Below are 27727 nucleotides of genomic sequence, written 5' to 3'. Positions count from 1 at the left end.
GTCAGGGTATCAGATGGGGTTTTTCCCAGCACTTCCTGGAGCTGCCAGAGATCAAAACTTGGACACTTTGCTATCTGAGGATGCGTCTTGTCATTGAGCGATGACTCAGAGAAGAAATTCTTAAAACAAATGTGTTTTCTAAGGATCAGTAGAAATAACTGCTCTAATTTTTGTAAGACTGTTTACAGCCTTCCATAAGCAATTATATAATCCACTAATTATACATAGTTTGGAATTTGGATTACATTAGCCCCAGTAAGTAGAGCCTAATATTAGATTCATTTGAAGTTGAGTGATCACTTCATATGTTACAAGCATGCATTGCTGACGTATTGTATTTACATTTAGCATCTTTTGTACTACAAAAAATAATGAGTGTTATGGTTCCCAGCTAATGATGTTTGTCCTGCCTAATGCCATACATTGCCAAGGCTACTGTGGGCTCAGGTGCACTGGCAGATGGGCAATTGTTTGAAGTCACACATTAAAATTGACTCAGCTAAACAGAGGTCCAGTCCTCCTCGTAATAACTTAACATAAATTTGGACTTCATAAATGTAATTAGTCAGAAATCTTTTAACAATTTTTTCTTTATTTTTATGACATAAAGTTTTCTTTTGTCTGAGTAATATTTTTGGCTTATAACTCTATAAAGCAGTGGTTCCCAAATGTTTTAGCATCAGGACCCACTTTTTAAAACAATACTCTATCAGGACCTATCTAGGTTTATCAGACTTTTTTTAAAAAGAAGATCTAGAAAGAAATAAAATTTCATTTATTTATTTGTTTGTATTGTTTATGATAATTAGAGAAAAGACCCTCAAACATTTCTCTCCCTAATTTTACACATGCTTGCAAACTTCAGAAGTTCAGCTCTTTGCAGAGCAATTAGCAGTTATCTTGCAAACTGCAGGAGCCGAATTCTTTGCAGGGTAATTAGCAGCTACAGTTTCCAATTCTGAATAGCCTCAGGGATTGAGGCATAAGAACATAAGAACATAAGAACAGCCCCACTGGATCAGGCCATAGGCCCATCTAGTCCAGCTTCCTGTATCTCACAGCGGCCCACCAAATGCCCCAGGGAGCACAACAGATAACAAGAGACCTCATTCTGGTGCCCTCCCTTGCATCTGGCATTCTGACATAACCCATTTCTAAAATCAGGAGGTTGCGCATACACATCATGGCTTGTACCCCATAATGGATTTTTCCTCCAGAAACTTGTCCAATCCCCTTTTAAAGGCGTCTAAGCTAGACGCCAGCACCACATCCTGTGGCAAGGAGTTCCACAGACCGACCACACGCTGAGTAAAGAAATATTTTCTTTTGTCTGTCCTAACCCTCCCAACACTCAATTTTAGTGGATGTCCCTTGGTTCTGGTATTATGTGAGAGCGTAAAGAGCATCTCCCTATTCACTCTGTCCATTCCCTGCATAATTTTGTATGTCTCAATCATGTTCCCCCTCAAGCGTCTCTTTTCTAGGCTGAAGAGGCCCAAACGCCGTAGCCTTTCCTCATAAGGAAGGTGCCCCAGCCCCGTAATCATCTTAGTCGCTCTCTTTTGCACCTTTTCCATTTCCACTATGTCTTTTTTGAGAAGCGGCGACCAGAACTGGACACAATACTCCAGGTGTGGTCTTACAATAGATTTGTACAATGGCATTATAATACTAGCCGTTTTGTTCTCAATACCCTTCCTAATGATCCCAAGCATAGAATTGGCCTTCTTCACTGCCGCCGCACATTGGGTCGACACTTTCATCAACCTGTCCACCACCACCCCAAGATCTCTCTCCTGATCTGTCACAGACAGCTCAGAACCCATCAGTCTATATCTAAAGTTTTGATTTTTTGCCCCAATGTGCATGACTTTACACTTACTGACATTGAAGCGCATCTGCCATTTTGCTGCCCATTCTGCCAGTCTGGAGAGATCCTTCTGGAGCTCCTCACAATCACTTCTGGTCTTTACCACTCGGAAAAGTTTGGTGTCGTCTGCAAACTTAGCCACTTCACTGCTCAACCCTGTCTCCAGGTCATTTATGAAGAGGTTGAAAATCACCGGTCCCAGCACAGATCCTTGGGGCACACCGCTTTTCACCTCTCTCCATTGTGAAAATTGCCCATTGACACCCACTCTCTGCTTCCTGGCCTCCAACCAGTTCTCAATCCACGAGAGGACCTGTCCTCTAATTCCCTGACTGTGGAGTTTTTTCAGTAGCCTTTGGTGAGGGACTGTGTCAAACGCCTTCTGAAAGTCCAGATATATAATGTCCACGGGTTCTCCCGCATCCACATGCCTGTTGACCTTTTCAAAGAATTCTATAAGGTTGGTGAGGCAAGACTTACCCTTACAGAAGCCATGCTGACTCTCCCTCAGCAAGGCCTGTTCATCTATGTGTTTTGAGATCCTATCTTTGATGAGGCATTCCACCATCTTACCCGATATGGATGTTAGGCTGACCGGCTTATAGTTTCCCGGGTCCCCCCTCTTTCCCTTTTTAAAAATAGGCGTGACATTTGCTATCCTCCAATCTTCTGGCACCATGGCTGTTTTGAGGGACAAGTTGCATACCTTAGTCAAGAGATCTGCAACTTCATTCTTCAATTCCTTAATAACCCTTGGGTGGATGCCATCAGGGCCCGGTGACTTATTGATCTTTAATTTATCAATGAGGTCTGAAACATCTTCTCTTTTAACCTCTATCTGACTTAACTCTTTGGTCAGGAGGGGCCGTTCGGGCAACGGTATCTGCCCGAGGTCTTCTGCCGTGAAGACAGATGCAAAGAACTCATTTAATTTCTCTGCCATCTCTAAGTCTCCTTTTATCTCCCCTTTCTCTCCCTCACCATCCAGAGGGCCAACCGCAATTAGTTATCTGATCTTTCTACCACCCATGGGAGACCCACCAAAAATCAGGTTGCATCCCCACCAGTAGGTCTCAACCCATAGTTTGGGAACTACTGTTATAAAACATTTTGCAGAAGTGCTGAGAGATGTAGATGTTTCCGTTTAACACGGATGGATGTTGGCAACCTTCAGTCTCAAAAGACTATGGTATCGCTCTCTGAATGGTGGTTCTAGAACAGTGTCTAGTGTGGCTGAAAAGGCCGATTCGGGAGTGACAGTCCCTTCCACACTGGGAGCAAGTACAGTCTGTCCCTGGTCTGTCTCCCTGGCTACGGGCCTTCCTTCTTTGCCTCTTTGCCTCAGTCTGTTGGCCAGTCTGTGTCTCTTCAAACTGGGAAAGGCCATGCTGCACAGCCTGCCTCAAAGCAGACCGCTCAGAGGCCAGGGTTTCCCACCTGTTGAGGTCCACTCCTAAGGCCTTCAGATCCCTCTTGCAGATGTCCTTGTATTGTAGCTGTGGTCTACCTGTAGAGCGCTTTCCCTGCACGAGTTCTCCATAGAGGAGATCCTTTGGGATCCGGCCATTAACATGAATATCAAATATATCCACATGTGATCACAGTGGTTTCTGCACCAAATCCACTGGTGTGACTTCTAAGCTGGAGTTAATATGGGGCTTCCAGGCAGCTTCACATACAGGTCCTAAGCAGAATGAAACATGATTAGCTTTACCAGTATAACTGTTACTGTGTACAATCATATCTTCCATAGTGCTGATTCTTCTAGTGCCGATTTTTTACACTACTCTTTGTCCAGGTGTGATTGGTAGCCATTCTAACAAATGAAAGCAGTCCAGTCTGGGTCAGTCATAATCCATTTCCTACCAATTAGATTGACAATGTCTCAAATAGCACTGTTTCACCAGTGGAGGACCTTCCCAGCCCTGCGCCCAAGGAAAAAGGTCCCAGCCCTGCACCAGCAATGGCGCCCTGCGGGCTGTCGTCGCCTCCCCCATGCTCAAATCCACACACCCCCACTCACCTGAGGCTCACGGAGCCTCATGCAACCTGAGCCCACATCAGGGAAGCCTCTCTGAGTTTCCGGGACGCTATAAACTGTGCTTCCGGAAAACTGGAAGCACAGTTTCCGACTCTGTCGGGAGCCTCAGAGAGGCTTCCGGGGGTCCTAGAGGCTCGTGCCTGAGACATTGGCCCCATAGACTTCAATGGTAGATTCGCAACTGTGTTTCACATACTTAAGTTAGAATAGGTGTGTCAAACATAAGGCCCATGGGCCAGATGCGGCCCCCAGAAGCAATTTCTCCAGCCCCCATTATAACTGGGCTCTCTCAGTGTGATAATTGGTCTCTCTCATATCTTGAAATTATGAACAAGATTTGCACATTTTATCTTCTGTCATTTGCAGCTAATGAGTTTAAATGTGAGAACAAAGTGCTTATTTCTGGCCATCATCTGCTTAATGATGTCGATGTCACTTCCGGCCCTCAGCAGGCACCATGAATGCTATTCGGCCCAGTATATGAAACAAATATGACATCCCTGAGCTAGTCTGTATCCCACATTCTAATCAAGGTACTGCTGTACTGTTACTGATTATAATGGAACACACTTCTGAGCAGGCAAGTCTAGGATTGGGCTCTTAGACTAGTCTTTTGGCAGAGTCAAGGCCACCTTGAGCTATCCTTTGAATGGGTACATATGTTTCTGTAACTCAACCAAGTGATCTCAACATGCCAAAGAATGTAATACAATTTAAAAACAAAACAAAATTAAAAAATAGGACTGTGTTACTTAGGACTGTGTAAGCAGTGATCCTTCTTGGTGTCTATGCTAATCCAACAGATTGTTGGATTTGCTTTGTCAGGTTTGGGAGAAAGAGAACTGCCCCTTCTTCACCAATAGATGGTCAGTGTTGACAGACTGTGAAAGATTGTCTCCTTTATGAAATGGTTATGTACTGTTTGTTTTTTTAAAGGTCTGAATGCTTTGTAGATGGATAGACAAGCATGCTATGTACTTTGTATGTCAGGTGTTTTTTTCTGTTCAGCGGTGTTTTTTAATGTTTTTGCCACAACTGTTTATTTCTGATATGGCCTATTTCTAAAGCAATTAATTAAACATTGCATTAACTCATGATGGAAATTCCCAGTGAAATTTGGAAGACTCCACCACCAGTGTGCATATCCTGAAATGTAATATCATTTGTGCAGTGTCAATTATCTAAAGCCAATGTCAGGAAGGAACATGGAAAAACCTCACATGTGCTCAGGGCAGAGCCAGGGCAGCAGAAGGCAAAACTACCACTGGATATACTTACAAAAGGGTGGGAAGAAAGACAAAAGGCTGGGGTAGATGCAGGATGGAACTGGATAGTGTCATGAGAAGATGTGATGAAGGTTTTAAAGCAACCTGTTCCTCTTTCCTTTAGACTCTGACGGTTTATTTCATGGGGTGGAGTTTCTGCCAGAAGATTTGAGAGACACTCCTAATGAAGCAACAATGAGATTGGATGAGAAGTACTCTTCGCTCCCTGCTGAAGAGAAGGGGATCCATATTATCAACATCAGAGCTATAGAAGACATTGGATATGTCCGCACAGAAAGCACAGTGAGTAGTCTTCTTTCCCTGTTGGTCGGCTATCTAGAACGTGTCTGTCCACAGTCCCTTTATTCGTTGTAGTCCAGCAGCTAAGGTTGTGCATCCCTTTGCGTGCTATACCTTCCCAAGACAGGGCTGTTTCTAATGTCACTCACTACAGCTTTGCACTAATGTCACCCACTACAGCTGTGCACTGTCTTTGGGGGACAAGGATGAGAAAGTTCCATTTTGATTAAGGGCATTTTGAAAGTGGTTATGTCCCCATCAGTCTGGATAGCAGACTTTTGACAGCTCTTTACAGTTCTGTGGGGAAGAATCTATGGATAATATGTTTTGCATTCATCTGCTTTAGAGAGAATGTCTAACTTCTGAACAACCTATGCTGCTTTTAGCAGATGTTCTGTGGAATTTTCAAGACAGTATTTAGTTGGATTAATTTATTAAAGCATTTATATCCTACCTTCTAACTAATGATACTCAAGGCACCTTTTCCCAAATATCATTTGAGAATAAAGTATTAATGATCTTTATTAATGATCATTAATAAAGTATTAATGACAGTCCTGGAACGTGCTGGAATCCCTAGCATGTATGCACTGCTGAAACAGAGACGCCTGCGTTGGCTTGGTCATGTCGTGAGAATGGATGATGGGCGGATCCCAAAGGAGTTCCTCTATGGAGAACTTGTGCAAGGACAGCGCCCTACAGGTAGACCACAGCTGCGATACAAGGTATCTGCAAGAGGGATCTGAAGGCCTTAGGGATGGACCTCAACAAGTGGGAAACCCTGGCCTCTGAGTGGCCCGCTTGGAGGCAGGCTGTGCAGCATGGCCTTTCCCAGTTTGAAGAGACACTTGCCCAACAGTCTGAGGCAAAGAGGCAAAGAAGGAAGTCTGAGGCAAAGAGGCAAAGAAGGAAGGCCCATAGCCAGGGAGACAGACCAGGGACAGACTGCACTTGCTCCCAGTGTGGAAGGGATTGTCACTCCCGGATTGGCCTTTTCAGCCACACTAGACGCTGTGCCAGAACCACCTTTCAGAGTGCAATACCATAGTCTTTCGAGACTGAAGGTTGCCAATACAATTAATGATATTATAACCAAAGTTAGACCATAAATATGTAGTTTAGGGTTCCATCTTCTTATGAGCAAAGGTTCTAGTCCAGTGTCTCTCAAACTGTGAATCAGGACCCACTAGGTGTCTCCCCATTCATTTCAATGTTTTATATTTAATATATTAGACTTGATGCTACCATGGTATGTGACTACATTTGAGGAAATGTTACAGATCTGAACTTTTCATTGGCTACTATGTATATGCTTTAAAAAATGATAATAAATGGGACTTACTCCTGGGTAAGTGTGGGTAGGATTGCAGCCTATGATTATTAAAAATTTTCCTGCTTGATGATGTCACTTTTGGTCATGACATCATTTCTGGTGGGTCCTGACAAGATTATCATTCTAAAAAGTGAGTGCCAGTGTTAAAAGTTTGAGAACCTCTGCTCTAGTCTATACCATTGACATCACATTCTGTGCCTTTAACAACAAGCAAAAGTAGAGGATTTCATTAGCACAGAGATGCTGTGATGGGAAAAAAAAGTTTTACCATTGATTTCTGCCTATTATTATTCACAAGATACCAGAAACCCCTATGTATAGGGTCCCAAATGTATGTTCAGTGCATATTATGTTAGCTAAGCACCCTGAGTTAGAAAGTTGGGAAAATAGGAATTCAGTCTTTGTTGTTGGAAAACCTAATCCAGCAGTTCTTTATTTGTTTAGTGATAATTTTCAATAGATGTTAAGGAGAATATGAGTTGTCTCTCAGGTGCAGGTTTTAAACTCAGGAGTTTAAATGAGAGATACTGTGTTCCCTTTCCATTCAAAATCACTTTCTTGCTTCTGATCTCCTGCATATACTCATTTATAAGTCAATCTCATGGATAAGTTGAGGGCAAGTTTTAAGCCAAAAATCATGGAATTTGCTATGACCCATGGATACGCAGGAATGGGTATGGGAATTTGCTATGACTTATGGATAAGTTGAGGTAAAACTTAGGGGTGCATGAAAGTCTTTGAATTGGTAAATAATTTTGGCTGCGATTCTAACCACACTTTCCTGAGAGTAAGCTCCATTGAACAGAATAGGACTTAGTTCCGAGTAGGTTAGGATTGTGCCCTTAGTCTGATTTTACTCGAGGCCAGATCCGGAAAAGCAATTTACCAGTGATTGTTCTGAAGCAGCAAAACATGGAGCTAGTCACCCAACAGAAAGCAAAGTGAAGGAGCTTGTGGGACATGTAGGCTTTGTGAGGGCAGCTGAACTTCTCACAAAGCTTACAACTTCCATAAGCACCATCACCTTGCTTCCTATTTGGAAAATAGCTCCACCAAACTCTTTTCCTGCTTCAGAACAAGGTGAAATAGCTCCACTTTTTCCTGTTTAGTCCATTCCTGCGCATCCCACTTGAAAACCCAGTCTCCACCCCGTCTCACCCAGCAGCTGTTCTTAGAAGCCAAGGAGGCCTTATCACATTGACCCGCGTTTAAGTCGACCCAGGTTTTCAGGCTCAAGGCATAATTTTTTTTTTTACTTATACACAATGTTAAAGTGTACAAGTAGGCTTATGTGGAAGGAGAAGGGTCTTTAAGGTATCCTGATCCTTTTAAAGCTTTAAAGTTATAACCAGCACTTTGAATTGTGCTGGGAAACAGACCAGATGCACTGTGTAGATAAGGAGAGACATGCTTTAGAAAACCAGCTCTGGTCAAAATTTTAGCCACAGTATTTTGAACCAGCTTGAAATTTCTGAATGAGTTTCGAAGGTAGCCACCCATAGAGCACATTGCAATAATCCAGTTTCAATCTGTGACCACAACCGGATCTGCTTTCTCCAGAAATAGGGCAGCTGATGCACCAGTCTAAGCTGGGCAAAAACACTCCTGGCACCAGCACTCCCATGAGTGAAGGTTGTAGATTGTAGTTCTTTGAAAGTGTGTCAGAGGGACATGTCAAAGAAGCTGAGCACAGACACAAAGCCTTTCCTTCACCTCATTAATTCAGACTGGATAATCTGTCCAAATCTTTGTCGGATCTGGACAATGGCACATTTGTTATCTATCCAAATTGCAGGTGTTGCTACTGAAGAGAGCAGCACGGAGCGAGCGTTGTGAAAGTGCACCATTTGAAAATATATCGATGAGTTGGGCCATATTACTAGTTGGAGCTTTGCTCTATTTATAGGCTGTGGAGTAATTGAATATGTAAAGAATGAATGCAGGGATGTTGGGAGCAGGGATCTGACTCAAACCAGTAGTCCTGTATTGCCTTCTCTGACTGGCAGTAACTCCCCAGGGTCTCAAGCAGGCTTGAGACATGCTCATATACACATTCTACCCAAGATGCAAGGACTGAATCTGGGACTTCATACATGCAAAACCTTTGCTCTTCCCAAAGGTGCAGCACCCTTGCCTCATTAGCAAAGGTTGCTGAAGGATTTTAATGAGAATTATACATTTCCCTGCACTCTGTCAGCCAATGAAGTGAGGCAAAGGCAGTGAGATACACTGAGTGATGACACCACATGATACATTGTTTGTATCAGATGTTGTATCAGATGTTGTGAGGGGAAAAGACACAGAACATTGACAGCTACATGTCTCTTATTAAGGCTAGTTTGGCCTTTAGTGTCGTTCTCATGCTTCTTTAGAAACTTGGCACCGTTTGCAAAGCTCAGCTAATTACGGCTCTCCAGATTATGAAAGCATTTAGTCACTTCAACTGAGGCTTGTACACTAGAATTTATTAAAAGCTCTTGAACAAAACACTTTGCAGATCAAGAGGCCATGACATATTTGAGAAATGGCACAAGAAGCATAAGATGTGTTTTTCTTCCCTAAGAAGAAAGCATCTGTTTTTGTACTACAGTCAAATTTATATAAAAGTGGTCTCTGGAGAGAGACCACACATGCAAACTTGGAAGCATTTATAACTTTCTTTCTTCTTACAGCCTAATAAAGGAATAATTCTGAGTACTTTGTTTAATTAAGAAAAAGTGGGTTTATATAGGAAGATTCTAGTTTGGAACATCAATAATTCTCTTAAACACCCAAACCGACCAAATCCTTCATGCATTTTTGTGCCTTGGTGCTGCTCTGGTGGTCTTAAGGTGTCAGGTACACATTGTATCTCTCTGGAAAACTCCTATGCTAGATGTGCTCATTTGGTTGAGCAAGGGGCATAACTCAGTGGTAGAGCACATGTTTATGCATGCAGAAGGTCCTGAGTTCAATTTCCAATGTCTCCAGGCAGAACTGGGAAAGATCCCAGTCCAAAACCATGAAGAATTGCTGCCAGTCAGCATAGACAAAACTGAGCTATTGGTATGTTCCCAGTGACCTGCTTTCTGATAGTTGCTGCAGAGGTTTAAATAACAGGCATCAATATTGTTGAACTAGAAATGTAAGTATATTCAGGGATGTTGAAAAGGGAAATTAATTTTGGGAGAATGAATTTGTGAAAGGAGGAATATGGTAGAAAATCAATATTTTTGGAAAAACATTTTGTGAAGGGGAAATTATTCGGAGGTATTGGGGAGAGAATTAATGTGTTACAGGGATAAAGAGTTGGGAAACAATTAAGTAGTAAGTTGGGAGAAATTAATAAATTAATCTGTAAAGAGAACATGCTTTCAGTAAGTGTTGGATAGACAGAAGTGATTGGCCATCATACTGATCAGGGTATTGAATGTATCTGGAACTCCTTTTCTCAGGTTTCCTAAGGGTGTGTTATAATTTGGGGAGCTGAGAATCAGGCAGAAGTTACTCTTGCTGTTTGCCTCTCTCTCCCCCCCACCCCCCGCCCCCACCAGAGAAGCTCTTTTTCCAAGGGAATCCTTGCAGGCGCAGAGCCTTCTGCGGAAATCTTTGGGGAAGCCTCTTCAGTGAAAGTATCTCCCCACGCAAGGCTCTATGTACCTGGCCCATCAGCAGTTGCTGTGAGCCTTAACAGCAAAACTTCCCCATCATGTGCTGCGGGTAGGATCAAATCCTCTGGAGGGCTGTGTGTGGCCCCCAGGCTGGGGTTTGGAGACCCCTGCCATAGATTGGACAAGGAACAAGGGAACAGAGAGGAAAACAAGGACTTACCTTCTTTTTCCAGCCCGGACAGTAGGAGGAGCAGAGGTTGGCATATCACCAGGTATGGAGAGGGCAGCATTTGACATTCCATCTTGTGTGCCAGGAGGTATTGAACCAATCCTGAATGTATTTGCACTGGTACCTTACCCCTGAGACTGCCTCAGTAGCGCAACTACTTCTGTCCTACTTGGCAGACATAAGGCCTTACCTTTAGTGGCATGAAAGCTGCTGCCTATTTGGTCCTTACACTTTCAAGGTACTAGAAGTTCAAGTCATATAGGAAGTCTTCGTTCTGTAAGTCCTTACTTTGGGATCATTGCTTCTCCCAAGAACTGGAGCAAAAGTGGCATAGCAAAGAGTTGTGCAGTGGACTCCTCTCCTGACCTCACTTTTCTATATTGCCAAATGGACAGGAAGGAGCTATGCTGCAGCATCTCCTGCTCCGCTAGTGGTACGAGCGGCCTACGTAATATGTGGTACGCTCCTGCTGGTACGCTCCTAGTTGTACGCTCCTACATAATATGTGGTACGCTCCTAGTGGTACGAGCAGCCTCGTAATATGGCCTACGGTTGGACACAGCAGCCTTTTCAAAAGTATTTCTCACACTCTTACACTATGCAAAGGGGATTTGGGTTAGGGATAGCCTCTATGTTTCACCTCAGCCATGGACAGAGCAGATTTGAACAGCAAGCAGACATCGCGTGAGCACATATTCCTGGTTCTTGGGGGGGGGGCTGAAATGGGAGGAATTCTTCTTCCCTTCCAATCTCAGTTTCTCCCTCTGCCCTAAATTACTTGAAACTGCAAGAGGGGGCAGCAGCTTCACAGTTTAAAGGACCAGAAGAAAATCATACCTCTGTCCAAATACAAATTTAGTCTATCCACGCAGCATTGATTTCAATGGACGTGCATCCAAATGAACCCTTGTATTTTAGAAATGTAGCATTCAAGTTATGTTTCTTTTTCACAACAGTGTTTTAATTGCAATATCCATATTTTTGCTACCACTAAGTTGCAAGGGAGAGGGGGGGCATTTGCAGAGCTGCACTTTCTTTTTAATCTTCCATGAGAAAAAGTCATGAACGAAGCAAAAACTGAACCTTGGTCCCTCCCTGGCTGCACTCCACTGGCCTTTTTGGCTGAGCTACATGACCAGCTGGCTCCTATCAGTCTCTGTTAAAAACTGATCTCTTTCTCAGATGATACAGAGACGTACAAATGTTTGAACATACTATTAATCTATTTGTCAGTCGTAAAACACAGATTCCTTTGGCAGAGCAGGTGATCTAGTCAAGTTTAAACCACAGAGAGCAGCAGAACCCACGCACTGATAAAATGGAACCCTGGAGATAAAATGTAGATCTGATCTACCCAAGCGTTTCTGAGGTTGAAATGTCAGGGTGTGGGTAACTTGAGATCTGGCAACATTGGACTGATTTCACAAAACCAGATCACTGTGCAAAAACTGAACTGATTTGTGCTGATCTCAAAATTATCTTTGCCATTGTCTTCCAGATGGTTGTTTTGGTTACTCCTGGACATTTTGGCTGATCAGAACTCCAAAGATTGACTTGCAGTGTTTTATTGCATAAATTCACACTCTTGTAAGATTGGCTATGGGATATTTCTGCTGGGTTTAAAAAGCAATATTGATTGCTAAACCATTTCCGTTTCTAACCTTCAAGTGAATGATACCTTCAAATGCTCTTTTTCTCTTTTCATTATAGTTATTAAATTCATTCTCGCAAGATCCAGATGCCAGCTGCAAGTATGGACTTTATTTTCGAGATGGGAAAAGGAAAGTGGATTATATCCTGGTTTACCACTACAAGAAGACCTCTTTCAGCCGAACACTCACCCGACGAATCCATTTCAATGACTTGGCGCCTCGAAGCATCAAACAAGATCAGCAGCTTCCTGGAAAAGGAGGACAAGTTAACATGGAAGATGGCGAACATCACATGGATTACCATGAAGATGACAAGAGATTCCGCAGAGAGGAGTATGAAAGCAATCTTATGCAAGCAGGCCTTGAGTTGGAAAGAGATGAGGATGTAATTACTCACTTCATTTTTTTTTTAATTACCTCTGCTAAAATGTGTTAGGAATAACTGGTAAGGTTCTGAAAGATTCCTATGAACTGTTCATAGGTTTCAGAGTGAATTGAACATATTGCTGAAGTCATACAACTGTGCTTAGATTAGTCAGTGGCGGACCTCTCATAGACTCCCATAGACTCGGTGGAGCAAATGTCCCATGCACAGAGCTTCAGGACCACACAGAAGCCTCTCCGAGGCTCCTGACGGGGTTGGAAACTGTGCTTCCGATTTACCGGAAGCACAGTTTAAAGCGTCGGGGAACCTCAGAGAGGTTTCCCTGACACGTTCTGGAGTCACGTGAGCTACCATACTCTCCAGATAAGTGAGGGGGGATGGATTTGCACGTAGGGGGGTGGCAGCATCCTGTGAAGGGAGTGCCATCTTGGACCTTTGCACCAGGGCATGGGGCTGAGGAGATCTGCCACTGAAATCAGTGTCACTCCCTATAGTCAGGAACCTTGCAAAAGTGGAACTTTGTCTGTGGACAACCCTGTGCTCATTTAGTTGTATGCATAAATGAGGGTTCAGCTGCATGGGAGTTGAACAGGTTGCATGTGTAACCCACAGGTTGATACAGCTTAAGCTAGAGCCACGTCACTGCTACCCTTACGTTTAGGTCAGTGTTGTATTAACAGTGTTGGATTAACAGTCACTTGTTCCCACTTCTTTTGCATAGTTATCCACAAACTGGGCACCAGAAGTCAGGCACCTGGAAGAGCTGAATGGAGCACACTGTTGATAAAGAGCCTTTCAGGGGGAGAATTCATAGATTCAAGAAACACAGAAAAAAAAACTCTGGAAGTTGCTAGTCAAAAGCAACAGCCCAGGGTTTTTAACTTAAGCGTGTTCTAGAACAGGGGTGTCCAAAGTTTTTGGCAGGAGGGCCACATCATCTCTCTGACACTGTGTTGGGGGCTGGGGAAAAAATTAATTTACATTTAAAATTTGAATAAATTTACATAAATGAATATATTAAAGATGAACTTATATGAATGAATGAAGGTCTTGCAATAGATCAAGATCAATAGGTCTTGCTTGTACAAAGCAAGGCTGGCCTTTCCTTCACTGCCACTGCTGCATCACAGATGTAAAACAGCAAGCAGTGGAGGGAGCCCTCATCCCACAGCTCACACAAACAGTCGCCCTCATGCTGAGATCAGTTGCGTTGGGCCAGTGTGGGCTCCAACAAATCTCCGGAGGGCCAATTGGAGACTGGGGCTCCCTGAGGGCTACATTGAGAGGCCTTGAGGGCCACAAGTGGCCCCAGGGCTGGGGTTTGGGCACCCCTGTTCTAGAAAGAAGGGCCATGGAATTGGGAAGTAGAAGCAGCTGATAAGTAGTGCACTGCTGTACTGTATGTATGCTGTAGTTCCAGAAAGTCACATATCTCTTGCCCACAGCCCTGTGGGATCTGGTGATGGGTCTGGGCGTGACAGCAGGGCAAAGGCATTATACTGGTAGTTATACATAGGGATATAAGGACCAAATCCTATTCAACTTTCCAACACTTGTGTAGCTGTGCCAATGGGGTTGCAGAGGCTTCCATAACTATCCTCCCATCACATGATGTGCTGGATCGTGTGGTGGGAGGATAGTCATGGAAGCCTCTGCAAGGCTGCACTGCAGCTGCACCAGTGCTGGTAAGTTGGATAGGACTGGGCCCTAAGTGAAGCAAGAAAGTTAGATGAAAGCTGTCCTGTTCAGAAAAATGCAGATTCCCTTTAAGTATTTTTTTGTAATTATGTAGATTTTTAAATATATTAAGGAGCTGTCTGAGAAATAAAAATATGAATGTTTTCAGGGCTTTAAGCAGGTAGGCTACAATATTTGGAACTCAATCAATATAAAATGTACGAAAGAAAGAACCATAATTTCAGGCTCTTCTTTAGGCTGCACAGAGTATCTTTATCTTTACAGGTGTCAGCCCTGCCACAGCAGTTGTTCTTCCCTAAGTTCCTCCCACGGCATGGCTATAACATTGACAGGTCCACAAACCTGTCTTTCTCATGAAATAGGTATCCTACCCAAGTAATGTTGCCAATTTCAGAGAGAAGTCTCATACAAGCAGTCCTGCTCACATGGTTGTGGGTTTTTAAACACTGCGGCAGTGTAAAAGGAGCCATTGAATCATTTCTATTGACAGGAATCTGTGTGACAGAGTAGTCAGATAGGTGGAGGATACGGTTTCGTTTACAGGGCACAGTTCCAAGACAAACGAGTGTAGAGATTCCCACGGAAGTGTCTCTTTTGACCTTGTCAGTGCTGTCTCCCAGGGGGATGTGTCCCTTTCTGCCAGTAGCCTCCTTACAAGGGTAATGATACAAGGGTGAAGTTGAGAAACAGAAAAGCAATAATCATATAGGAAAGCAAGGCCTGGGGTTTCACACAGAGATCCCTGTACTCTGCAATTGCACTAGAGTTCTTCATTGGGACCCACACATTTGCAAGCCTCTTCTGGAGAGCTGCAGATGTTAATGCATAATCTTGCCACATCTACTTCCTTTCCTCAGCTATAGGATAATAGGATATAGAAGGGACTTTTATGCCACCTAGTCCACTACCCCCCCCCTCCACTAGATGCAACATTTAGGGAGCCACAGGGCCTGCCCTCTACTAGGATCTTCTGACTTTCCTCTTGGTTTTTCATGTCTTCTTGCATATGTCTTCTGAAGTTAAATCAGCACTCAGGACCATTCACGGGGCCAAAATCAGCAGCATCATAACTCAGAATGCTTCCCAGTGCTGCCTCAGGTCCACCACCTCTGCACATTTTTTTAAAAGAACAGTTGCTTACTGTTCTCCTTATGCAGTCTTTGTTGCAAAAGTGCAAGACTTCCATGTACAATTTAAAGCAACCACGCTGATGAAGGGGCTCCTTGTTCAGGCAGCCCCTGTAAGTTGCACTTCCAAGTTTGAAGAAACCACATGAGAAGCAAGGTAGGGAAATGGGTGGTCTAATTTCCGCTTGCTTTTAGTGGGCGGAGAGCAGATCAATGTGGGCTGAATCCCTGGTAGGATGTAGGAAGGTGGTGGCAGCAGCAGACTTGAGGTGAAGGGCATCTCCAGTCCTCTGCTCTCTTGGCCCCCTGCAATCTACCACTGATGCAACCTGAATCACTTTGCCTAAGAAACTGATGATCATAGCAAATCGAACTCCTGTCTAGAATGTGACAAAAAAATCCCTGAGAGATTTAGAATCAAGTCCCCAATTCTACCAAGTTCAAAATAAGACTTATAAAAAATGAACACACCCCATGTACAGTTCCTTACAAACAATACGCATCAAACAGGTGGTGTTGATGGGCTGATGGGAAGAAAAAGGTTTTGCATCAACAGAAGTATAGTATCGAACTGATGTTCTGATCCCTGCATTTCCTATCCCTGGAGCAGGTCCAGAGGAAACAACTAGGATGGTAAAGGGGTTGGAGACCATACCCTATGAGAAAGGAGTGAAGGAGCTGGGCATGTTTAGTTTGGAGAAGAGATGGTTAATAGATGACATGATAGCCATCTACAAATCTTAGGAGCTATCATGTAGAAAATGGGGCAGATTTGTTCTCAATAGCTCCAGGATCTTGACAAATTGGTTTCAATTTCATTAAGGGAGATTTTGATTAAGCGTTTGGAAGAATTTCCTATCGCTAGGTTCTGTTCAGCAGTGGAAAACTCTGCATCGGAGGGTATCAGACACTCCATCATTGCAAGAGGTAAACAGAGGTTGGTTAGCCATCTGTTGGGGATTTTGTAGTAGTAAACTGCCTGTGGGCCCAATCCTATCCAACTTTTCAACACTGGTGCAACCGCAATGCAGCCCTGAGTTAAGAGAACAAATGTTCCCATACCTTGAGGAGGCTTCTGTGAACATCTCTCCACCATAAGATGCAGTTCACACCCCATCGGCATAGCTGCACTGGCACTGTAAAATTGGATAGGATTGGACCCTGAGTTGACAGGGGGTTTGAACTCAATGATCTTGTAGGCCCAACTCTTCCAATTCTATGATTCTGTAAATCCCTGCCTGTCCTACCCAGTAGAACAATCCCAATAATCTGTCCAGTAAATATTACCCTTTATACAGCCAATAGCCTGAATCTGAGAGGTAATACACTTCCCATTCCGCACATTTTTACATGCATAGATTTCACCTGAGCAGGCAATTTGTGCATAGAAGCAGGGCAATAAATTCAAAACAGAAACCTAAATATGGATTTTTGTTTTTAGAATTCACATTAAGGCTTTCCTCCACCTACACTCTGAAACAATATTCAAAAGTTCCATACACTTCTCATGCCACTGTTTTCAAGTACAAAAGGAATTTGAACTCTGTGTCAGAAAAGAAGTATTGATTTTAGCCTGTTTGTTGCTGGGAACCTTTTAGCAAGTGTTCCCAATTAAATGCTTGAATCCAAAATGTAATTATACTGTGATTAATGAGCAGTGGTACAGTATAGCTCTTTTCACCTGCCTAGCCAAAGCAAAGTTGTTCTATTAAAAGAGTGCCTGTGTCAAATAATAATAGGGATGTGTGTGAACTAATGCCAGCATGGTTAACAGAGGATGCCTCCTCACTCATACTAATTTTAAAAGGAGAAACTCGGTTTCAATTGACTGCTGCAGTCTATATGCACATTTTCCAGTAGAAGGGGAAAGGTTGACAATATGGAATCAGAGACAGAATATTGCTGGGGAAATTATGAAATCCGAGTTTCTGTTTCTTTAATAGTTTATAGAAAGAACCTTTAAGTATTTCAGTTTCTCTTACCTTAATCCTATATTAAAGGCACAAAAGTCTTATCCTGTGTTGAATCTGGCATGCCCGCTGTCATAGTGGATGGAGTACATTTATATGTGTCTTTAAAGGACTGGGAACTTGTATTCTAACTTTGCTGCCTAGGTGTAAAAACCATAGATTGTGGAAACAGGAAATAATCAACTTGCACTCTTCAGTATATTCTTACTGCTTGCATCCTGTAGAACAATTGTTCTCACACGTTTAGCACCGGGACCCATTTTTTAAAATGAAAATCTGTCAGGACCCACCGAAGTGATGTCATGACCAGAAGTGACATCATCAAGCAGGAAAATTTTTAACAATCCTGGGCTACAATCCTACCCACACTTAACCAGGAGGAAGTCCCATTGACTAACATTGTTAAAAGAATATACATAGTAGCTTGAAAAAAGTACAGGTCTGTAACATTTCCCCAAATGTAGTCACAAACCATGGTAGCATCAAGTGTAATAGGTGCAGCCTATTTTTCCACAGATTTTTTTATCTTTGAATTTGTCTCCATGCAAATGGAGTGGCGGAACTGAAAGTCACACACACCTTTGCCCTTGGCATCTCCCTCCTTTTCTAGGCAGCCCATAACATTGCAAAAAGGCTCAGGCAGGGAAATAGCCCTGGAGCCATGGAAGAGGCTCCCCTTTCTAAGGAACAGTAAGACTCCTGGAGCACCTGAGCCAACAAAGAGGCTGAAGAGGGGAAGGGGGGGGCAGCCAGAGCATATGCAGCAAGGTGGAGCTCGCCTGCTCTCACTCGCTCTCACTCGCTCTTGTGCTCTCGCTCTTACTCGTGCTCGCGTGCGTGCACGCACACACACACACACACAAAGGGGCAGCTGCAGTAGCAACAGAGGGGATCGCTACTGGGATCGCTACAGGGAGTATTTGCCCAATTCTCCCCCCAAGGTGCAGGCTCTTCTGCACAAACACAAGGATCCACAAAATTTCCTGGGAGCAAACAAAACAACACAAACAAAATGATCCACACTTTCCTGGGAGTAAGCCCCATTGACTACAGTGGGGCTTACTTCTGAGTAGGCAGGCATAGGACTGGACTCTTAAAAGGTCAGTACCCCACCTGTGAAAGAAGCTGGACAGAAGCGGGAGGGCTGAGTACAGAGGGGAGGGGATTGATAACACCTGCCTTAGTTTCCTTCCATCCAGAAGTGTCAGGCTGCAGCCTATTTGCGTAACTCTATGGGATTTAGCGCAACATGTTTTTTGTTAATCACACCGAGTCATGGAACTAATGTGGATAAATAGGCTCCACCTGTATATTAAAACAAAAAAATATTGATATGAATGGGAACCCACCTGAAATTGGCTTGCAACCCACAGTTCCCAACCCACAGTTTGAGAAACACTGCTGTAGAACTTTAGTTCAAGAGCTTCAAGGAACAGTAAAGATATCCTGCCATATTTGTCTTGAGACCAGATTGAGGTATACTTTTTGTCATTTGTTTTTCCATTAATTTTTAAAATAAATTTATGCATCTGCAATACAAAAATATCTTCAAACAGTTTAAAATAAATAAATTAAACAGCCCCTTGTGCATTTGCTTTAGCATAGGAAAAGTTGGATATAAATCTTTTAAATAAATAATAAAAAATAGTGAAAAGCAGTCATGTACATTGATATCAACATTGTGTTTTTGTTTCCACAAATTAATAAATGGAGAATAGCCCTGTAAAAATGTCTTAGAGCCCAATCCTATGCATGTCCACGCAGGAGTACATCCCATTATAGTCAATGGAGCTTACTCCTAGGTAAGCCCCATTGTGGACAGGATTGGGCTATTATAGGTCAGTGTTCCATCCCTAAATTTACTTTTTCACTTAGGGTCAAATCAGATGGTAAGTTGAAATGCATAAACATGGTCTGGTGTTTTGAGTTAACAACAACAACAGTAGCCTGGGCAGGTCTGGAAAAAGAAGCACAACCTTGCTGGGGGTATCCCTGATGTGGTGGTTCTCCCAATTACATACCCATGCTATTTAAAAAAGGGAAAATGCTTGGCCATGCTATTCATCTCATATACTATCTGCTTTGGACTTTAGTTTAGAGATTTGAACTGCATACCAAATGTTAGAAATCAATTCTTCATAGAGTTATTCTAATTCTTTGCAATAATCATTTTAGCCTGCAATGAACAGATTTGTAATTAATGGCTGGCTTACATTCTGCATAATAACACCAGACAGAAGACCAAACCAAATAACTTTTGAATCTATCTGAAGGGCACCTGTAATTTGTCATCCCTTTGATCTCTTTTATTATTTGCTACCACCATGTTTGAACTTGTGTGTAGCAAACCACCCATAGGTGCATATCTCCAACATTTACATTTATTTTTCCTATAAATATCATCTTTTGTTATGATAATCAATTACAATTATATCAATTGTACAAGGCAACTTTCTATGTTCCTATGCTATACAGGTATGTTTCCCGCACCACTTTTTAGCCAGGAACAGCTTCCTGATGGGGCAGTCCAAGTTGGGACTTTAGCACACCAGGATGGGCAGGTTCACTCTTGCATAGTATTCCTACCAGAAACCACCCCATTGAAGTGGTGATCTGCCCCTAAAGCAACAATTTCCTCCAATAATACAAAAATATAATTCTCAGAGTTTGACAATAATAAGTGTGCAAGGGTATTTCACCGTTCTCTTCATACAGGAAGTAGACTGCAGAACACAAACGTCTGTGCTGAAATAAATTGGTTACCCTGTTAGGGCTTCCAGACAAAAGCTTCCAAAGTTGTTTTCACAGCTAGTCTATAAGAGACACAGTACTGTGTTTCAGAATGGGCTTTTATTTATCGTTTTCAGAGAAAATCTATGTTCCCTTACCCTGGGGCTGCATTGCCACTGCACTGGTGCTGGCAAGTTAGATAGAATTGGGTCCTGAGTCTTACTGATCACAATGGGCTTACTTCCAAGTAAAATAAATAACACCAATTTTTAACACCTATTCGTATTGAAGATTGGCAGCTCTTTGTGTCCCTTGAATAATGTATTCTGAGTTAACAGGTGCACAGGACAGTGGGTTGAAAACAGACTTTTATGTTTGTGTAAACTGGTGGAGCAGTTACAGCAATAAAACAAAGGACTGAGAAGAGTCTTTCAACCTTAAGAGGTGGCGTTCTGGAAATCGTTGACTCATAAATACTTTGATAAAGTGTTCCTCAAAATGATTTTCAAATCACAGTAGAGCACCTGAATTAGACACTTGAATTAATTGATCAAATATTAAATCTAGCCTCCTGCAGGCCAAGACTGGGGATTCAATGAGAACTGAAGACCCTTGCTACTCTGTCTTGAGTTAAATAAACAGGATGCGTTTTACAAGCAGTACAAATGCAATAAAGAAGGGACAGTTGCAAAGTAAATGAATTATGAATTTGTAGCCAAATAATCTCTACCTGGTAAAAGTTGCTAAGGTTATCATTTTTTTTATGGTGGGACTCCTGTGTTTCAGCCACCAGAGGTGTAACTAGGGTGGGGTCTGATGGGCACCTGCCCCGGGCGCTATGTCAAGGGGGAGCATATGACTGCCCCTCTGGCTCCACCCTAGTTACGGAGGAGGTGCTGGTGGCTTCACACCCTTGTTCCTTCTTTGAAAGGGAGCCTCCACAGGAGAAGGAATGGGGGTGTGAAGCTGACATTGGGGGGTGCACCATCCTCTGGGGAGATACTGGAAGTGATGTCACAATATCACGAGATGTCACTGCTCGGGGTGCCAGCACAGTGCATTATATCTCTCTCAGCAACTGTTGAAAAGACAAAAAATTAGCAGAAAATGTTTTTTAAACAGATAGTGTTAGAAAAAGCTTCCACTGATAAAAGTTTTTTTGCCTGGTACTGGTGGATGTAACAGATCATCCGTTTTACAGAAGGAAAAGGGCATAGTTTTGTCTCATGATCACCTAAACATGAAAGATATCGGCTAATGCTTTAACCTGTGGCTCAATTATTTTGGACATGGATCCAAAGAGCGCCTTAGGCATCCCCAAGGGTTTGGGCATAGCCTGATAGAATTTTTGGACTTCTGCCTTTTCCGTGAGATATCTTCAAATAAATATTTATATGTATGAAGGAGAAGACCTTATAGCTGTGGTTCCCAAGCTGTGTACCATGGCATCCAGGGGTGCTATGACCCCTTCCTCCTGGCTGGCTAGGCTAAGGTTGCACAAAACCTTGCACAATCATGTGAGAATCTTGCAAGATCTTGCAAGACTGAAAAGCAGTTTGTGACATGACATGAAGATATCTTTCAAATACAGTTTTGGACAAATCACCAATATTAAATGGTTCCGTTTTAAAATTAAATAATACAGATTGTTTGGCAAACTGCTTTTCAGTCTTTCCTCAAGTTTGAAAAAGTTTGCAAAGAAGTTAGTGATATGGCCTGAGGATCAACCAGTCAACCAAAGATTCTACTGGATATACCCAAGCAGCTCTTTGGATCCAAGCTTAGGTCAGTAGGTCATGCTTAGGTCATGTGTGCTGCTCTTTCACTTTCATTGCTTTCTCTACATATCAAATAAATATTTATATTTATGGACAAGACCATAGGGCAGTAGTTTCCAATCTGTGCTCTATGGCACGCTCACAGGGGTGATGTGTGGCTTCTTCTTCCTGGCTCCTGGGTCAGAATCGCATTAAATCTCACACTATCATGCAAAGGATCTCCTCTATGGAGAACTCGTGCAAGGAAAGCGCCCTACGGGTAGACCACAGCTGCGATACAAGGACATCTGCAAGAGGGATCTGAAGGCCTTAGGAGTGGACCTCAACAAGTGGGAAACCCTGGCCTCTGAGCGGTCCGCTTGGAGGCAGGCTGTGCAGCATGGCCTTTCCCAATTTGAAGAGACACTTGGCCAACAGCCTGAGGCAAAGAGGCAAAGAAGGAAGGCCCATAGCCAGGGAGAATGACCAGGGTCGGACTGCACTTGTTCCCGTTGTGGAAGGGATTGTCACTCCCGAATTGGCCTTTTCAGCCACACTAGACGATGTTCCAAAACCACCTTTCAGAGCGCGATACCATAGTCTTTTGAGACTGAAGGTTGCCAACATGCAAGAACCATGCAAGATCTTGCACTGCTCTCACAAGAGCTTGTACTATTCTTGCAAGATCTTGCACAATGGCACAAAATTTTGTGTGATGACCCCGCCACAATAGGGTGCCATGGACAAAGGGCACCTCAGCAGTGGTAAGTTTAGAAACCACTGCCTTAGGATGCAATACTATACTCACTTTCCTGGGAGTAAGCCCCATTGAGCACAATGGAACTTACTTCTGAGTAGACATGCCTAGGGTTGGGCTGTTAAAATAGAACACATTTGTGATTTATGTCAGTTGATTGAACAGTTTCTTTTCCTTTTTCCTCTAATTTTTTAGACTAAAATCCATGGGCTTGGATTTGTCAAAATACATGCACCTTGGAATGTTTTGTGCCGTGAAGCAGAATTTATGAAACTGAAGATGCCCACAAAAAAGGTTAGTTCAACGTTGGTTTTAGATCTGTTTTTGCTTGTTTTATATGGTTGTTTCCAAGGATGCCCATGCATGAGTCAAAGGGCACTTCTTCTTGGACACGTTACCTCTCCACTATCTGTCATTTCTCCCTTCCACTGCAGCCTTTTCCCCATATGCTGCTTTGGAAAGTCTCCTGACCATCAATAGTGGATTTTCAGGAGGTGCACGCAGGGCTTCAGTTAGTAGAAGGTACTGGAAAACTCCACCACACTATTAGAGTTCAATTCACACTACTTTGGATACAACCCATTGTTATAGAAAGGTTTATGCTTTTAAAAGACATTAGGCATGCAACTTGATTCTCACAATCTCTTTGCTTTGCCCTTGTATAAAAGGAGCGGCATAATTAACTTAGTTGATACTTAGTTGATGCTTAGTTGATACTATTTGTAGTGTAATATATATGCAAAAGCTATGAATTGTATAAGCTGTTAATATGAATGCATGGCCTTGCACTGCCATGTGGAAAGAAGCAAACAGAAGTGGTGGTGTCATTTTGCAGTGGCCTTTATGTTCTGGTGGGAATGTGTGAATATGACTAGGGTGGTCGCTATGTTCTTCAGTCCCGTACTGCCTGTCACCACCTTTCCATCATGGCACTATTATAATTTCATATACACACTATTATAATTCCGTATACACAAGTGTTCTTTTTAAATGTATGTAGCTAGTCCCATATCCATGTGCAGCAGGAAAGGATTTGCAGGATCCAGTCCTAAATTCCCAGCACTTATTTGAGTTATCATTACAAAAGTGACAGTGTGTGCTCACCAGAGACCAAGATTTTATGATGAATTGGAAGCTTCTGAGAGCTGAATTCATACCTGTTCAGGGTAGAAAGCTGAGAAATGGATAAATATTTAATGGCATGCTAAGTGCAGGACCCAAACTCAGAAGGGAAATGGCTCTAATGGAACAAGAGACAGCCTGGGAGTGCAAAGCAATTTATTCCAAGTCAAACTAAAATTAAACTTTGGGTTTGAATTTTGTATTAGTGGATCCAGTCCCATTTATCATGTTCCTTATTTTAATTACATTTCCAACTTTTAAAATAACCCGCCCATTATGTTTAAGAATTATGAATTATGGGCATATAGATTATGAAAGAGATCTGATTTTGCACAGCATACTGAACTGAATTTGGACATTCCAGGTCCAAAAATAACCCGGATACATTAGTCTTTTTAACTAATTAAAGAGACTAACCAGGTAGTATGATACAAAGCAGAAAGTCCCAGGAGGCTGTAAACATGCTCGCTCTCTCTCTCTCTCTCTCTCTCTCTCTCTCCTCCTACCCCCATCTATCTCTATGGCATATGGCCTAGTTCCCCCAGTGTAAACGGCCAATAGGATTGGATCACTAGGTTCTTAGGAAAAAACTCTATGAGATTAGACTACGGGTGAGTTCAAATGACCAGATGAGCCATGGCTTGTTTGATTGTGATGTGGCCTGAGCCCATGTACCCCCCCCCTTCTTACCTTCTATGCTCCATTCTTCGCTTCTCTGTTCTGAGCTGTGACATCAACATATTTATTGTATTAAATGACATTTCTGCAGTTCATCTGAAGCTAGAGCTGTTCCTTAACAGTGGCTTGCAAACTATGATTATAACAGCGTTTGAAACCAGAGTTTGAAACTCTGGTTTCAAATGCTTGTTTAATCATGCTTGGTAACCGTAGTTAAAATATAATAGTCAGTTTGAACAGGCCACTGAGCTGTGCTTTGAGCAAACCACAACTGCAACAGCTGTGAGTGGAGAAGGTAAAGGGGACAAGGGAGTGCATAAGCTCATATTGCTTTTATAACCCACTGAATTGTGTTTTCTTTAGTCATCTGAACCCACCCTAATGGTCTCTGCAGGCCTGTGTTGCACATTATAAATCAAAGGTGTACATAGTGTGCACTTTTGATACAGTTTTAGCACTGAGTACACATGCAGCAAGGAGCTTTAACTGAGGCATCCGAGCATGTATACAGTACATAACCGTTATGTGATAACAGTGAAATGGATACATGTACCTGCTTCAAACAGGATGAAATAGCCTAATATTTGAACTATCTAAGGTGTTTTCTCAAAATATTACCTAATAGTTATTATTACCTATAGTCTCTCTTATAGTTCAGGCTTATGGTCTTTCTATGGCAGGAGAGATTCTGGTCTACAGTTGTAAAAAGCCCAACGACCATGTTAACATTATGCCACTCCAGTAGCATAGCTATGGAAGTGCACAGCACTAAGTTTTTCAGGGCACCTCAATGCGCCCATTCACCTCTCCTCCATCCTGTGGTCTGGGTGAGCGTCAGGCAGCATAATGCGAGCCCAGCACTGGAGTTGGCCCAGTGTGGGCTTGTGCTGGGCTAGCTCTGGTGCTGGGCCCACGGTATGCTCGCAAACGTGCCTTACAGCATGTTTGCAACACTGGTGGTAAGCTCATGCACGAAGCACAGGATAGAGTCCTTAGATGCAGGAACTGGTTATTTTTCTTCTTCTTTTCTACGCTGTTCTCTATTCTATTTTTTTCTTCTTCTTTTGTGGTGGGTCAGCCAATACAATATACAATACTCCATGTATGAATTCAGTACCATGCAATCTTTCTATCCCTTTCCTAATGACAATTCACAACCTTTGTTGGTTTCCTTTTCTTGATTGTTCAGGGAGTCTTCCACAGCATCTGCCCACTAGTTCACCACGCTTCAGAAATGTTGAGAACTACTAGAGTAATTTTCCTATATAACGTGCATTAGTTGTCCAAGATCTATGCTCCAGATGTAACTTTTTGAAGCAGCCCAGACTCATAGCATGCTGATATCTGCTGGCGGCTCCCACACAAGCACTTTGAGAGCATGTAGAATTATTGCCAATTTTGCAGCCATGGAACACAAAAAAGGGGAAGAGAAAGAGTTATCCTGTTCTAGCAGAAAAAACAATTCACCCCCAGGCATAATAAAATAAGGAATGACCAGGGAATGGCATGTAAGGGTAATTAAACAAAAACAGAAGAAGAGGTGATGCATATGGTGGATTCTGTTGTCAACAGAACCTTACCCATTTCTGTAATACCAATATTTCTAATCACATTCTGCTGTCGTTTGTGGGTCTGTTTCAGTATGATTGTTCTTGACAGTCAGAATGAAGAGAGGAACCTTCAGAAGTGTACTGAGGACGGTTTATTGGCCCAGTGTGTTTCACGTCTGTTATTCTGAGGTGATGTGGAAGCAGTAGCATAGCCAAGGAGGGGTGGCATGGTAATTACAACAGGTGCAGCAACACACTGTGTAAGTGGTCCTCCCACTCGCTGTCAGCCATTCGCCATCAGGGCAGGCGCCTGTACATTGCAGTCGCTGGCCGCAATGGCTCCGATGGTGAATGGGAGTGTTGCGACGACTGCTGTAGTTGCTGCCCCACCTCCCCAGCTATGCTACTGTATGGAAGATGGTTCTCTTTAGAGAGTCACAACAGTTGTCCTTGAGGAAGAGAAAACAGATTTAGCAATGAATTCAGTCAATGAAAAATTCTTTGGGCACCTTTGAGGCCTCTCCTTTCATTCGTGTGTTAGGTGAACTATCTTTCCCTTTTCCAGTGGGTCTGATAGTCGTGTTTTGCTTACAAACAGGGGTTGCTGCAGCTTTGTGCACTCTTGAGGTGCTCTCATGGAGGCTGCCAATAAGTGTGAAACAACTCTAAGTGTATGAACTTGCATTGGGGCCTCAACTCTATAAATTGTTGTAGTTGTTGTGGTCCAGCCACAAAGCTGGTTGAACCCCTCACCTTGGGCAGGCTGCAGGAGATGCCAAACTGACACAGTATGTCCTTCTGAGCAGGGCCCATGAGAGGGGGATAAAGGGGAAAATTTGTACCTGGGCCCAGAGTCAAAAGGGGGGCCCAGGAACCAAAGGAAGAAACCCAGAAATTTCCAGGTATCTTATATTTTCCAATCTCACCCAAACTTGCTGCCCACATGGGATGCTGGGGTTGTGGGCATACAGTGGTGGATGCTGCCGCAAGCCACATGCGCTGGGCCAAGGAATGCATACATGACAACACAGTGTCAAATCTGGGAGGAAACTACAGTGTCAAATCTGGGAAGCCTGCTACAGTAGCTCTTTGACTTGTGGATTCTCTTACCATGAAGTAGTGTCTCTACAGGACTACAGCTGCTGCAGAAGTAAGTTTTGGTGCACACAGGACACTTTCCGTTCTAGTGTGAGCCTAAATAAAATGATGCTAATTTCCTGCAATGGTTTTCCATATTTAAAAGATTTTAGAGAGAAACTTAAAAGTGTGTTTGGTTTTCTGTATTACTGTATCTAGCTACCGACACAGTGCAGGTGTGTAAACTCGGTAACCTAGGCTCCAAAGACTTTTCCAGCTGTCACTTCCCTCCACTGCTCGCAGCAGTGGGCTGAGGGCTCGTCTTTTGGCAGGAGCCCAAAAGAACTTTGTAACCCCTGATAAAATTCCTCTCAGAGGCCCTGCTTCTGAGCACACAAGAGGAGAATCAGGGGAGGGGGGTCCTCCTGCACCAGCTCTGTCTCTGGTGTCTGTAAAGTATGGACAAAATGCTAGGAACACATATGTTCTTCTCCCAGGATTCTCCCACTTAACAAGAAACAACGTCAGAGAGTGAACAGATGGTAAAGTGCATGCTGGTGGGGAAGGGTGTGTGTACGCACACCAAGAGTACTACT

The 27727-nt window shown here is 43.0% G+C and overlaps 1 protein-coding gene across 6 annotated transcripts in view; it reads left to right on the top strand.

Annotated features, from left to right (window-relative positions):
* The first annotated feature begins 5356 nt into the window (after positions 1 to 5356).
* The window catches only part of ANO1 (anoctamin 1), an 85080-nt gene continuing 62709 nt past the window's right edge, over positions 5357 to 27727 (top strand). For 4 of the 6 annotated variants that reach the window (XM_066625172.1, XM_066625143.1, XM_066625154.1 and 1 more), the window contains exons 1-3: positions 5372 to 5479; positions 12339 to 12665; positions 22900 to 22998. In XM_066625172.1, the coding sequence (XP_066481269.1) occupies positions 5372 to 5479; positions 12339 to 12665; positions 22900 to 22998 (534 nt within the window). Of the gene's footprint in view, positions 5480 to 12338; positions 12666 to 22899; positions 22999 to 27727 lie in introns of all 6 variants that reach the window. The other 2 variants (XM_066625188.1, XM_066625180.1) reach the window with 2 other exon arrangements.

Source organism: Tiliqua scincoides, chromosome 1 (assembly GCF_035046505.1).
Source record: "Tiliqua scincoides isolate rTilSci1 chromosome 1, rTilSci1.hap2, whole genome shotgun sequence".
Taxonomy (NCBI): Eukaryota; Metazoa; Chordata; class Lepidosauria; order Squamata; family Scincidae; genus Tiliqua; species Tiliqua scincoides.
The sequence above is the reverse complement of the archived record's forward strand: the minus strand, read 5'-3'. Positions and strand labels throughout refer to the sequence as shown.